Here is a 13,871-nt window from a genome sequence, read left to right as displayed (position 1 = left end):
AGAGGTGAATAACCCCACATTAGATTGTTCTTAAACTGGAAACCATTTTTTCAGAAATGTACTGCTAGTAGGTGGCAATAGAAAGGCAGGTAATGGAGCGAAGCCCAGAAGTATTCTCCGGTTTCTGGAGAAGATCATTGTACCACCTGTACAAATCAGAGACGTTTTGTTGTATTGGAGCATCGCTGCAGAGCCTTCCTGAGGATCATTGGTCTCAGGACAATTCCTACAAGTGATATTTCTTCTGCTCGCAAAGTAACAACCCCAAAAATTATGTGCACAGGTCTTACGGCTCTTGCACATGGACACCTATAAATGCCATATTTTTAGGCAATCAGGTCGTGTTTACTTACTGGCCTAAGTGCAACCCATTCTTTTTAATGGGCCTGTACACATAGGCTGTAAACTTGTGCTGTGTATAGATCAGTAAAAAAAAGGATACAAAAAATGTACTGCCCAACAGTAATTTATACATGTATGCTACAACCCCTTAATTAAAAAAAAAGCTAGAAGAATTTTTATGTGTGAGTATGCCTATGTGGATATACGCATGTACTATACAGCCCTTCCTCACATTTTTATGCAGGAATTTTCTGGAATATCTGATGTTCATACATCAGTACTATATGCAAGAACACCTAAAATGAGATTAGTTTTCTGTATTCTGCAAAAAACCTGGTTGATCATGCTGCTCTCTATCTCCCTCTCCTTTCCATGTCCGCCATTCAGCTAGGGATTTTAGCAGCTGTGGTGGCAACTTTGCACATGCTCAGTTTTCAGTGAGTTTCTATGCTGAGCATTTCCTTCCTATCACATCTGAGCAGCCCATGTGACTAGAGTCACACATGTGGGCGTATACACAGTGGTAAATGACAGCCCAGTCTCTCCCTCCTACTCCATGGCCACTAACCAGCAAAGCACAATGGGGGTGGGATATTATATGTAGATTAATGGAGGCTTCACCTCCCTCTTATTCTAAGACACAGATTGGAGGGGCTTGACACACCCTGTGACTGGCAGAAATCCGCCCCACACCAGGTTATTTCCACAAAATAATAAATATTTGATTTCATATACACTATATTACCAAAAGTATTGGAGCGCCTGCCTTTACACGCACATGAACTTTAATGACATCCCAGTCTTAGTCCGTAGGGTTCAATATTGAGTTGGCCCAACACTTTGCAGCTATAACAGCTTCAACTCTTCTGGGAAGGCTGTCCGCAAGGTTTAAGAGTGTGTCTATGGGAATGTTTGACCATAAAAAATATTCCTAACTGAAAAGTGCTGATTAGAATTAGAATAACCTGATTAGAATAACCTGTCACCAGAGAGCAAGCAAATCTGTTATCAACTGCTTGATTAACCCTACTCGGTCCATGAAGCATGACATCCCTATCCATATTACCAACATTTGAAAATGTTGGTAATATGAGTCATTCATTACATGCTCTATGGAGTATGTGGTATATATGATACAATGTCCATGCTCCAAACAGTACATTGGACGCATGAAGAGAGCTCTACATGTACGTTTGTCTGAGCATGTGGGGAACATAAAGCGTGGTTTTAGAAAACATAATTTGTCCAGACACTACGCGAAATACCACAATAAAAAGCTGAAAGGGACTCTGTTTGTAGCTTTGGACAAACTTCAACCCCACTGGAGGGGCATAAATAAAGTTAGAGCCATTTCTAGGCTGGAAACGAAATGGATTTTTGACATGAAATCCTATGTGCCTCTAGGCCTTAATGTCAACTGGGACATAAATTGTTTTATCAATAAGTCTTAAAAATCTGTTTCTAAAATATTTTTTAAATATTTTTAAATATTTTTTATAATTTTTTATTTTTATTTTTTATTTCTTATTAAAATTGTTATTTTATTATATTTTATTTGTATTTTATTCTATTTTCTAGACATTTGAATTGCTTAAACGTATTTGTATACAAGCTTGCTTGCTGTCTAAGTGACCCATCAGCTCAATAGAGATATACTTTTTGGCCACAAGATGGCGATGGTGGAACTTCCACTCATTAGATTCCTCCCCCCCTCCGGTGACACAGTTGGCACCTTTCAGGGGGGAGGGGGGTACAGATACCTGTATATTACAGGTATCTGTACCCACTTCCGGCGTAGATAGCCGCAGAATCTGCGGGTATTTACGCCACATCCTGTTCCCCCCCCCTGCTGCCTGCTGGGAAACACACGGGTCCCAGAGGCAGCAGGGACCATTCGTATTGCGCTGCGCGACTCGCGCATGCGCAGTAGGGAACCGGGAAGTGAAGCCGCACGGCTTCACTTCCTGATTCCCTTACCGAAGATGGAGGCGGCAGCACCCGAGGACGGAGAGACGCTTCGGCCTCGGGTGCCGACATCGCGGGCGCCCTGGACAGGTAAGTGTCCATGTTTTAAAAGTCAGCAGCTGCAGTATTTGTAGCTGCTGACTTTTAAAAATTTTTTTTTCGGTGCCGCTCCGCTTTAATTCTCGCTTTTTTTTGGTTTGCCCAAGATGGCATAGACAGCCAGCAGTTAACGTAGCTGCGTCTTTTTTCTGTTCCCATCTTTCTAACCTGAGCGGCCAGTATTCAAGATGGCATTGCGGGACTATTTAAACTTCAAACGTGATGACAGCGTCACTTGGCCAATCCCCAGACGACGTCCTATCATGACGAAACGTGTAGGATGGAGCCTGTGACGATGAAGTCATCACGTTTTCTCTTAGGAGATTGATGGGACACAAACGGCAAGCAGGAGGAAGCTTGTGGAGGCGCCGCAATCTCCATCTTTGATATACAACCATTGCTACGCTTTTAAAGGATGAAACATTTTGTAAGTGCGATACATTTGGCTTATTAAATCACCTTTTATAAATTATTACACTATGGGAGCATTCTCTTTTTTTGAGCACCATGATCATAGCCTCAACTGCAGATGTCGGTATAGGTGTTTGGGAGACCTGAATTTCCCTGTTCCTGGTGAGACTACCTTATGGTGGTCATCTATAGTCGGTAAGGAGCCTCATTACTCACTTGGGTGTGAACTATCTTGGATGCAGGACTGTTTTTTCACCATATTTTCTTGTGGAGCATCACTTTACACTATATATGGACTCTTCTGTTGGTTGAATTTTTTTGCACAATTTGAAACTGGGACTTTTTGTTTACTTTTTTTCTTTTTAGTGATTGGTTAAGCTAATTCTCTCTTTTATGGTTTATATTCATCACTTCATTCATGTGTTTATCATTCTTTTTCAATATATTAATTTTATATTAATCTTTTTTATGATTTCTGCATTAGTTTTTTTTTTTTTTTTTTAGTTTTTTCTCCATTACTCTAATTATCATTTTTTTTATTTGTAATTATTCAAACTTTTTTTGGTATTGGATATAATTGGAGTATCACTTTCAGTATTTTTAGTGTGATATTTGCCTTAGTTTTTATTAACTGAGTTTTTTAACCATCAATTTTGTCTGGATTAGCATCTCATCGCATCATTTATTAGCACTGCATCTTCATTTTAATTAATTTATAAATACCTTTAATCACTTAAGGACCGGAAGGTTTTACTCCCTTAATGACCAGGCCATTTTTTGCTATCTAGCACTCCACTTTAACTGGCAATTGCGTGGGCATGCAACTCTGTACCCAAATAAAATTGATGTCCTTTTTTTCCCCACAAATAGAGCTTTATTTTGGTGATATTTGATCACCTCTGTGGTTTTAATTTTTTGCGCTATAAACTATTTCGAAAAAAAATCCAATATTATTTACTTTTTGATATAATACATATCCAAAAAAAATGAATTTCATCAGTTTAGGCCAATATGTATTCTCCTACATATTTTTTGGTTATACAAATTCGCAATTAGTTTATATTGATTGGTTTTTGCAAAAGTTATTGTGTCTACAAACTATGGGATATTTTTATGGACTTTTTATTTTTCTAAATTTTTTTTTTACAGTAATAGTAAGTAGTAGTAGGCAACGATCAGCGATTTTTAGCAGGACTGCGACATTACGGTTATAGCGTCTACAAAATAGGGGATATATTTAGGGGCTTTTAATTGTTTTTTATAGTAATTGTGGCAATCAGCAATTTTTAGCGGCAATTCAGCAATTGCCACGGACTATCTGACCCCAAGTGACACCAATACAGTGATGAGTGCTAAAAAAATGCACTCATCACTGTATAAATGACACTGGCAGTGAAGGGGTTAACACCAGGGGCGATCAAAGGGTTAATTGTGTCCTAGGGAGGTGCTTTCTAACTGTGTGGGGGGATGGATTGAAAGGGAGTACACAAAGATCGCTGTTCCTGATTTCTAGGAACAGAAGATCTTTCTGTACTCCCCTATCAGAACGGGGATCTGCCTTGTTTACATAGGCAGATCCCCAGTCTGCCTCTCTGTGGAGCAATCGAGAGTGGCCGCCTGACATTGCAGCTGCCGGACCTGCGCATCGGCTTTCTGCTCCATGCCACGGGCGCCCACAGTATCCATTACACTAAGCGCTGTACGTGTACGTCGCTTCATGCAATAGAGCCGCCCTGCCACAGTATATCAGCGGCGGGTGGTCCTTAGGTGGTTAAAGTAAAAAAAGAGCCTTGGATGTAGATGCCACCTAAACAAAATGAAAGCTGGTGTCGGTCATCTATGACTCCTGTAGCATCAGAGATTTAGTATACAAGAAAAAGAACCGTTGCTCCAGGTGTATAAAGATAAGGCTCATTGGAGTATCTTGCAAAGTGCTAGCCCTGGCCTGCCTCCGTGGGAAACTTGGAAAGATGAAAGAAATGGCTGCACATCCAGAACTTCCGATTGCCTTTTATTTTGTTTCACAAAGATAACACCAAAGACACCAAACTGTGGTCACGTAGACGCGTTTCACACATACATCTTGTGCTTAATCATTACCAAATGATAATGATTAAGCACAAGATGTATGTGGGAAACGCATCTATGTGACCACATTTTGGTGTCTTTGGTGTTATCTTTGTGAAACAAAATAAAAGGCAATCAGAAGTTCTGGATGTGCAGCCATTTCTTTCTTCTTTCCGAACATCAGAGATTTGACAGATCAGAGATACAACACGAGGCAAACAATAATAACACATTGGTGGCTAAATTAAATCTTTATTATATATATTTTTTTATTGTCTATAAAATGAATCAACATTTGCCAGGATTATACAAAACATAACTTTTTAAATGTTGTTTTGGAGATCAGGCCACACGCCCCTCGAAGGATGTATAAACCCCCCATTCATAAAAGCTGACTTGATAAGCGTGCAGCTAATGGACGGAATTCCAGCAGAAGGGCTTTAGGATTTTATGATGTGCACAGAACACAACAGCTGGGACATGTTTTGCAGGGAATCTCTGCACATAGCACAATACCGCTGAGCATTCGGCCAACACAACTGCTGCCTAGTGAAAGCATCAGTTTGTGCCGGGTCCCATGTCCCACAATCCATTGCTGGTTATGGCTGAGAGCCAAGACTTCTACCCTGACCGCTCCAGGCACAATTCAATGTGTGTGTGATTTTGTGAAAGGCCAACTCCGCCATAAGCTGACGGTTCAGTAATAGATGAGAGCCGTCGGTTTGAATTCTCAGCCACCTGCGTCCATACAGTGTATTCACAATTAGACATCGAGCGATATTGTCCAGAGGGGGTTGAGGCTTGTGTTGGACAGGGAATCTCTGGGGCGCTTTTAGTTTGGTGCTGGTTGGTGGAGTTATATACCAGTCTATCATGGTGGTCACAAATGTGCGGATTTTTTATTGATTTGATTATGTTTTTTTTTTTTTTATTATTTTTATTTTTTATTGGCCACACATGTTTTCAAATATTTAGACATGCTCAATTGATTTTTTTATTTTTTTCCAGACAACAAAAATGAGCAGCAATAAAAAATAAAAAAAATAACATCCAGTTCCAATACGAATTTTATTGCATAGTTACTTTGGTCCAGCTTGTCACAATGGAAGTATGCATAGCTCATACCTGTGGAAACTGTAAATCACTGTACTAGTCACCATTTCTACAGCGATAGCCGCGATCTGCAGAGCGGCTGTCCATTTGAATAGTAATCACAGGGGGGGGGGTCGCCATTCAAAGAACACCTTGTATTTTTTTTCAATGAATACAAGGCGTTCTCTGATTGGAAGAGGGGGGAGATTGTGATGTCACCGCTCCACCTCATTCAATCAGAGAACACTTTGTAATCACTGAATAAAATACAAGGTGTTCTGTGAACAGCGTCAGTGCTGAGCGAGTGACCCCCTGTGGTTACTATGCAGAAGGGCAGAGGCTTGGCACTGGATCTGGGATATCACTGCTATCACTGTAGCAGCACCAACTACTGCAGTGATTTGCAGCACCCCCAGGGATTGTTCAGGCATGCATACGTACATTAGTCCAAGCTGGAACAATGTAACTATGCAATACAAATCTGTAATAAAAAAAAAAAATGCCTAGACAATCCAAGTAGAAGTTTGGCCTCCACTCTAGCTGCAGCCTCTTGGGACATGTCACAGATCCCAGAAGCGGGGGGGGCCTTACATACAGTCATAAGCGTGCGCAGGGGGGTGCGCCAGGTGTTCCTGGGCACACCCTAATCACTCTGTGCAGTGCCGACTCCCCCTACTGCCCAGGCTTCCCGCCGTGTTGCGCCCCTGCTGGCTTCCCTCCTCTCACCCCGGCTCCTGTGGGGGATGTTTCAGGATGGAGAGGGTAATTAATTTGCCATTTGACCGGCCCTTTCCTTTTCTAAATGAACACACTGTGTTCATTAATAACTTTTCAGTCAAAACTTTAGCATAGCAAACTGTTTACTATGCTTCAGTTTGTGAATGAAAGAAAAGCCACTCAGCACTTCACATTCATTCACTGTCCAGTGCTTCAGCAGAGAAAGGCATGTGTGTTTGAGCTTTTGGATGCACACCCTAATGCAATGGGCTGCGCACACCTATGCATACAGTGCAGCTCGGCCCTCGCATGCGCAGTGAGAAACTGGCTGTGACGCCACAAGGCTTCCCACAGTTAGCATGGCGCCACTGGAAACCCGGAGACCAACAAAAAAAAAACAGCCTTAGTGAGGAAAGCGTTGGATCCCTGGACAGGCAAGTGTCCTTTTACAAATACTGTAGCTGCTGACATTTCATTTTTTGTTGCTTCGGGGACCGAACAACGGCTTTAATGGGAATTTCCACTTTTGCAGGCAAACTGGCACAATCCCTACTTTATATTTGTTACATGTCCCCAACCACATAGCATAACTTAGAAAGAATATTTAAAAATTACAGCTTACCATTTTTTAGACGTTCTATTCTGGACCCTCTGGCAAGGAAAATGCTACATAGTCCTCTTTGTTTGTGAGGAGGCTGGACAGCAGTGTTTGCCATAACTAAGCCTGTCTGTGCTGTGTGGTCCATCCTAATAAAGGGTTATAGGTTTGGGGTCCGGGTTTCTTCCACTGTAATGTTAAGGAGGACAGACTTGGGACAGACTCACTCAAATGCCGCGTACACACGATCGGATTTTCCAACAACAAATGTTCGATGGGAGCTTGTTGTCAGAAATTTCGACCGTGTGTAGGCTCCATCGGACATTAGTTGTCGGAATTTCCGACAAGCAAAATTTGAGAACTGGATCTCAAATTTTCCGACAAACAAAATCCGTTGTTGGAAATTCCGATCGTGTGTACATAATCTAGACGCACAAAGTTCCACACATGCTCGGAATCAAGCAGAAGAGCCGCACTGCTTATTGAACTTCATTTTTTCTTGGCTCGTCATACGTGTTGTACGTCACCGCGTTCTTGACGTTCGGAATTTCCGACAAGATTTGTGTGACCGTGTGTATGTAAGACAAGTTTGAGCCAACATCTGTCGGAAAAAATCCATGGTTTTTGTTGTCGGCAAATCTGATCGTGTGTACGCGGCATAACATTGTTCAAAAAACCTTGCAGTCAGCCATGACACCTCCTCCTGACAAAACATTAAAACGCAAGAAATATATATATATATATATATTTTTTTTTTTTTACCATGCTGTATGTATATAAACACATTACAAATATATAGTGGAGTTTACTCAAATTTACTTGCAGAAGTGGAAATACACTTAAAGGGGAACCTGTATTTACTTTACATCCCCCAACCTTCAAGCACATGTATAACGGGCACCTAAATCCAGCTGCTCATCAGATGATATACCACACACACAGCTCCCCTCTCTGTTGGCCTACCATTGTGATGGACAGCCTCGCTGACCAATATTAAGATGTGGAAGGTAGGGGCCAGCTTCGGGAACTACAATCTTTGTTATATATTGGAGCTGGCTGGGTCTTTGGGGGTCCTGGGAAGCTGTGTGAAGTATAAGATCACACTTGTTTAGTCAGCAAAGGTTCTGTAGTGTCCCCTACCTGGATGTACAGTGTGGAAGGGGAGTGGGAATCACAAAAATGGCTAAACACAACCATAAAATATGCAGAAAATTATTTAATTTGTGTATTCAGCAGTTTGCTCGGAGTTCAGCTTTAATACAGTTTCGATATCTAGCATTACTAGTGTTCATATTTTCCTTTTCAGATGAGGGGCAGCCAGACTTGTTCCTCTCAGGGACACTTTTTTATTTTTGAGACTCGCTGTACTCATGCCAGTCTCCAGTACAGCAATTCACAGGTTGTGTAATGGCTCAGAGTGCAAAATGGCCGCTGCTGATAAACAGTGGAACCTTGGTTTATGAGTAAGGCGGTTAACGAGCGTTTTGAAAGACAAGCAACTTTTTTTTTTTTTTTAAATCCTGACTCTGCGAGTGTTGCCTCGCATCACGAGCAGGATTCAAGCCAATGGGGTGTGCAGTACCGCATTTGGCCAGAGGTGCGGGGGGCGCCGGCGACACTCGTAACGGTTCGGAAATACTCGGAAACACTCCGTTCCCAAGTGTTTCCAAGCCTTTCTGAGTTCAGCCGAGCTGTCCCCGAGTATTTCCGAGGCTCTCTGGCGCCCCACCTCTGACCACACGCGGTATTGCATGCAATAGAAGTCAATGCGGAAGGAATTATCTTCATTTCCATTGACTTCTATGGGTAACTCGCTTTGCTATGTGAGTGCTTTGGATTACAAGTATTCTCCTGGAACGGATTATGCTCGTAATCCAAGGTTCCACTGTATGAGGGTTTATTTACTAAAGGAGTTGAGGATCTTCACTCAATAAATTGTGTGAATATTCACTTTAATTTTCCAATGATGTGAAAATTCTTGTCTTCTTACTTCATATGCACACGATTGGGTATTTAAAGTGAACAGGAGTTTGCATGATTGAATAATTTAACACCACTTATTGATTGAACAGTCTAACTCCTTTAGTAAATTAGCCTTGTTGTGTCAAGTACAGTTCAAGAGATCAGTAGTAACACTCACTGTAGCGTCGGGATACAAAACGCCACTCTCAGAGTGGGCTAGGAAGTACTGGATTCATCTCTATAAAAAAGTATAAAATTACACATATCAATTACACATATATCGGTTTTAGTGGAAAACAATCCCTAGTGATAATAAAGCTACCATCAGGATGGAGAAGGCAGAGGCCAAGAGCGCGACTTGAAATATTTCTTCAGGCCTGCCAGATTGAGTGGTGGGAAATACTGCGCAATCCTTTTCCGAATCCACCACTTGCCCTCGGAGGCGTGTGTGCCCCATATCCGGCTGAACTTGTACCGGTAATGTTCTCCTCGGATCCATCTGCAGGGGGTAGAAAGAAATCACAACAGGTTTTTATCTAAAATGATCATATAACACATCTGCATGGTAGTTTTAGGGGGAAAAAAAAAATTTCCTAAAGAAAAAAAAAAACTGTCAAGATCTTTTAAGGGTAAGCTGTTCTTATCATATAGGCAAGTGATTGACTTTTTGCATAGTAGAGTAGGGACTGGCTCTGGAGGGATTGCTTTGACGCTGTTGACCAGCTTGAACCTACATTGCAATATATGCAAACGTGCAATCAAAGAATCCCTGTTTGTATGCAAAAGCTTGCTAGAGATATGAAGTTAATTCTGAAATCTCAGGTTATATATATATATATAATTTTTTTTTAATATGCACTGTACACATATTTTTAACATCATTTTTTATTTTTTTTTTCTGTTCAAGTGCATTGAAAAAAAAAATGTTATATGTAGTTCACTTTTAGATTGTAAGCTCTAAGGAGCAGGGCCCTCTGATTCCTACTGTATTAAAGTGTATTGTACTTGTACTGTCTACCCTCAAGTTTTAAAGCGCTGCGTAAACTGTTGGCGCTACATAAATCCTGTATAATAATAATAATAATCTAATTATATATCTATATACACACACACACACACACACACACACACACACACACAGTATATACGTATATAAATAAATAAATATATATGCTATATTACTAAAAGTATTGGGACACCTACCTTTACACACACATGAACTTTAACCACTTCCATACCGGGCCTATTCTGGCACTCCTCTCCTACATGTAAAAATCATCATATTTTTTGCTAGAAAATTACTCAGAACCCCCAAACATTATATATATTTTTTTTTTTTTAGCAGACATCCTAGGGAAAAAAATGGCGGTTGTTGCAACTTTTTATCTCACACAATATTTGTGCAACTATTTTTCAAACGCATTGTTTTTGGAAAAAAAACAGTTTCATGATTTAAAAAATAACAAACAGTAAAGCTAGCCCAATTTTTTTGTATAATGTGAAAGATGATGTTATGCTGAGTAAATAGATACCCAACATGTCACGCTTTAAAATTGCACACACTCATGGAATGACGCCAAACTTCGAGACTTAAAAATCTCGATAGGCAACGCTTTAAAATTTTTTACAGGTTACATGTTTGGGGTGGGGGAACTTCACTGCATAGAGTCCTGACCTCAACCCGACAGAACACCTTTGGGATGAATGAGGACAGAGACTGCGAGCCAGGCCTTCTCGTCCAACATCAGTGCCTGACATCACAAATGCACTTCTGGAAGAATGGTCATACATTCCCATAGACACACTCCTAAACCTTGTGGACAGCCTTCCCAGAAGCTGCAAAGAGTGGGCCAACTCAATATTGAACCCTATGGACTAATGCCGGTGTTCTGCCGAGAAAGTTCCGCTCGGCGGCTAAGTTCCCCCCTCTACTGCGCAGGCGCTGCGCCTGCGCAGTAGGAACCGGCGGAAATAGCCGAAGCGGTATAGCTGAGAATCAGCTGTACACGGCGGCTGTATGAGGGCCCCTCGCGGGCTCGCTTCGCTCGCCACGCTTCGCTCGCCACGCTTCGTTCGCCACGCTTCGGGCACGGCCTTGCTTCGCTCGGCTCTTTTAGATTTCCCCCTCTAGGTCCACTTGGATGGTGGGGAAGGAACCTGGACCCAGAGCGCAGGCGCCGTGTACAGCTGATTGAAGCGTTTGAGCTTCGGCTATCTCCGGCGGCTGACAGTAGGGGGGAACTTATCCGCCAAGGGAACATTCTTGGCAAGACACCGGCCATACACTATATGAAAAATCGGCCGAACCCATTTTTGAAAAACGAACATTTGGCTGTGAGCGCAAACGATGGTGCCATCATGTAATGACCGATAAATTGTTCAGTGGACATAAATGAATGCATCTTTTGTTCATTTTTTCCACATATACCTAGTGCAGACAGTTCGGACGGGAAACACATTAACCTTTCAATTTATCATTCGTTCGGCAGAACATTTCCAAACTTGTTCTTCGTTTTTTTGGCTCAAAGACGTCCCAACGATTATTGATTTTGTGCCCATTAACTAGGCGAAAACTGAACAAACTGTCTAAATGACCAAATTTCGGCCGATTTTTCGTATAGTGTATGGCCAGCATAAGACTGGGATGCCAATAAAGTTCATGTGTGTGTAAAGGCAGACGTCCCAATACTTTTGGTAATATAGTGTGTGTATGTATATATATATATTTTTTTTCCATTATTAATATACGTATAAAAAGAGAAAAATCATAATTAAAACAAACTATATATCACACACACAAACTACATACTGTACTACATATATACACACCCATATATTAATATTAATCACAGAGAAGTGGAGTTATGAAATACATTTTTATGACAGCTTCCCAGTCAGGTGCACAAAATAAAAAAACACGCTTTTTATTCACATCCCGCAGAGAAGCGGTTAATGCAGCGTACGCCATTGTTGCCCGGTAGCAGCTGTGAGCAGCGATTGCTTTCATGGCTCTCTAAAAAGCAGCCTGGTGTTATGACATCTTCCAACTGTACGCGTTAAAAATTAGAAGCAATATCTGAGTTGTATGAGGGAGGGGGCCTAAATCTCACAGACAGCTGTAATTAGTTCCAGAGGGCAACAGCTGTCCCTGGGTGAACAGCTGAGAGATTTTTGGAGGGAAAAACAGGAACTGTGTTTTCTGTCAAAATTAACGACCTGACAAGGCCAGCGAGGGTGGGGAATAAGCCGAAACATGAGTTTTATTATTCCATACGTGCATTTAATATATATTATTGGCTTTTTATCTGGAGACCTCTTTGCAGGGTTTCCCTCCTAATTGTAAATCAAAGTGAGGAGGCTGGTGGAGAAACATAAATTCATTAAAAGCCATAAAACCTTCTCGCAGGTCTCGGCTCGGGCCTACCTCGGCCTATTAGGAGCGGTGTTCAGTCATCCCGGTGTGTAAAGTCTCCGGCAATTAATAGGGCTCTTTTTTTTTCTCCTCCAGATTGAATCTAGCGTTTCACCCTGACTCCTTTGTGGGTTAGGCGAGATGTTTTTGCAGTGGGAACGCGTGTTCGTATATCACCAACGCTAATAAATCATGTCAGGTCAAAGAGACGGTTTAATTGACGCCTTAAATGGACGACTCTGTGGGAGCTGCTAAAAAGGTCTTTATATCAAGCCAAAAGGGGTGTCTATGCGTTTTAATATCCTCTCCTCATAGGATATATGTCGCCGTGTAAGCGACCAGGGACATGCGGTACGGAGGCGAGATTTCCAGCAAAACATATGAGAGGGGAACACAATATTGGAGGGTAAATGCTGCAGAAATTCAAAACGTGTCACAAATCCAACAACACTTCTTGGTTTATTTAAAGTGATTCTAAAGCAAAACTTTGTTTTTGATAGAATAGGGAATGGTTGGTACCCCTGTCAGGTTTTCTGTTTCTTTTCTTTGCAGTTTGTGTTCCTATGGAGAGATTTCCCTTCACTTCCTGTACCAGACATACAACAGGAAGTGACAAGAAATCTCTTAAAAATGAGACAGTTGCCACCAAAGCAAGGGTCTTCTGCTCAAAATGTATTCTCACCTTCTGTTCTAATGAAAATGGTACCACTTTGAATTTCCCATCTTCTTCTGACTTGGCGTCAGTGGTTACCAGGAAAAATGGAGAATGGATCTCCCCAGAAGGCATAGAGATGGCAAAAAAGACGTGACTTTTTTTTTTAATCATTGCTCCTGCCATTCAATTCCCCTATCAACACAGTTATGCCCCGTACACACGGTCGGATTTTCAGACGGAAAATGTGTGATAGGACCTTGTTGTCGGAAATTCCGACCGTGTGTAGGCTCCATCACACATTTTCCATCGGATTTTCCAACACACAAAGTTTGAGAGCAGGATATAAAATTTTCCGACAACAAAATCCGTTGTCGGAAATTCTGATCGTGTGTACACAAATCCGACGGACAAAGTGCCACGCATGCTCAGAATAAATAAAGAGATGAAAGCTATTGGCCACTGCCCCGTTTATAGTCCCAACGTACTTGTTTTACGTCACCGCGTTTAGAACGATCGGATTTTCCGACAACTTTGTGTGACCGTGTGTATGC

The 13,871-nt window shown here is 41.6% G+C and overlaps 1 protein-coding gene across 2 annotated transcripts in view; it reads right to left on the bottom strand.

Moving 5' to 3' along the window:
* Positions 1–5,116: 5,116 nt before the first annotated feature.
* The window catches only part of LMF1 (lipase maturation factor 1), a 577,865-nt gene continuing 569,110 nt past the window's right edge, over positions 5,117–13,871 (bottom strand). For both annotated transcript variants that reach the window (XM_073636425.1, XM_073636424.1), the window contains one exon: positions 5,117–9,752. In XM_073636425.1, the coding sequence (XP_073492526.1) occupies positions 9,578–9,752 (175 nt within the window). In that variant the 3' untranslated portion in view covers positions 5,117–9,577. The remainder of the gene's footprint in view (positions 9,753–13,871) is intronic.

The sequence above is a fragment of the Aquarana catesbeiana genome, linkage group LG06 (assembly GCF_042186555.1).
Source record: "Aquarana catesbeiana isolate 2022-GZ linkage group LG06, ASM4218655v1, whole genome shotgun sequence".
NCBI lineage: Eukaryota > Metazoa > Chordata > Amphibia > Anura > Ranidae > Aquarana > Aquarana catesbeiana.
The sequence above is the reverse complement of the archived record's forward strand: the minus strand, read 5'-3'. Positions and strand labels throughout refer to the sequence as shown.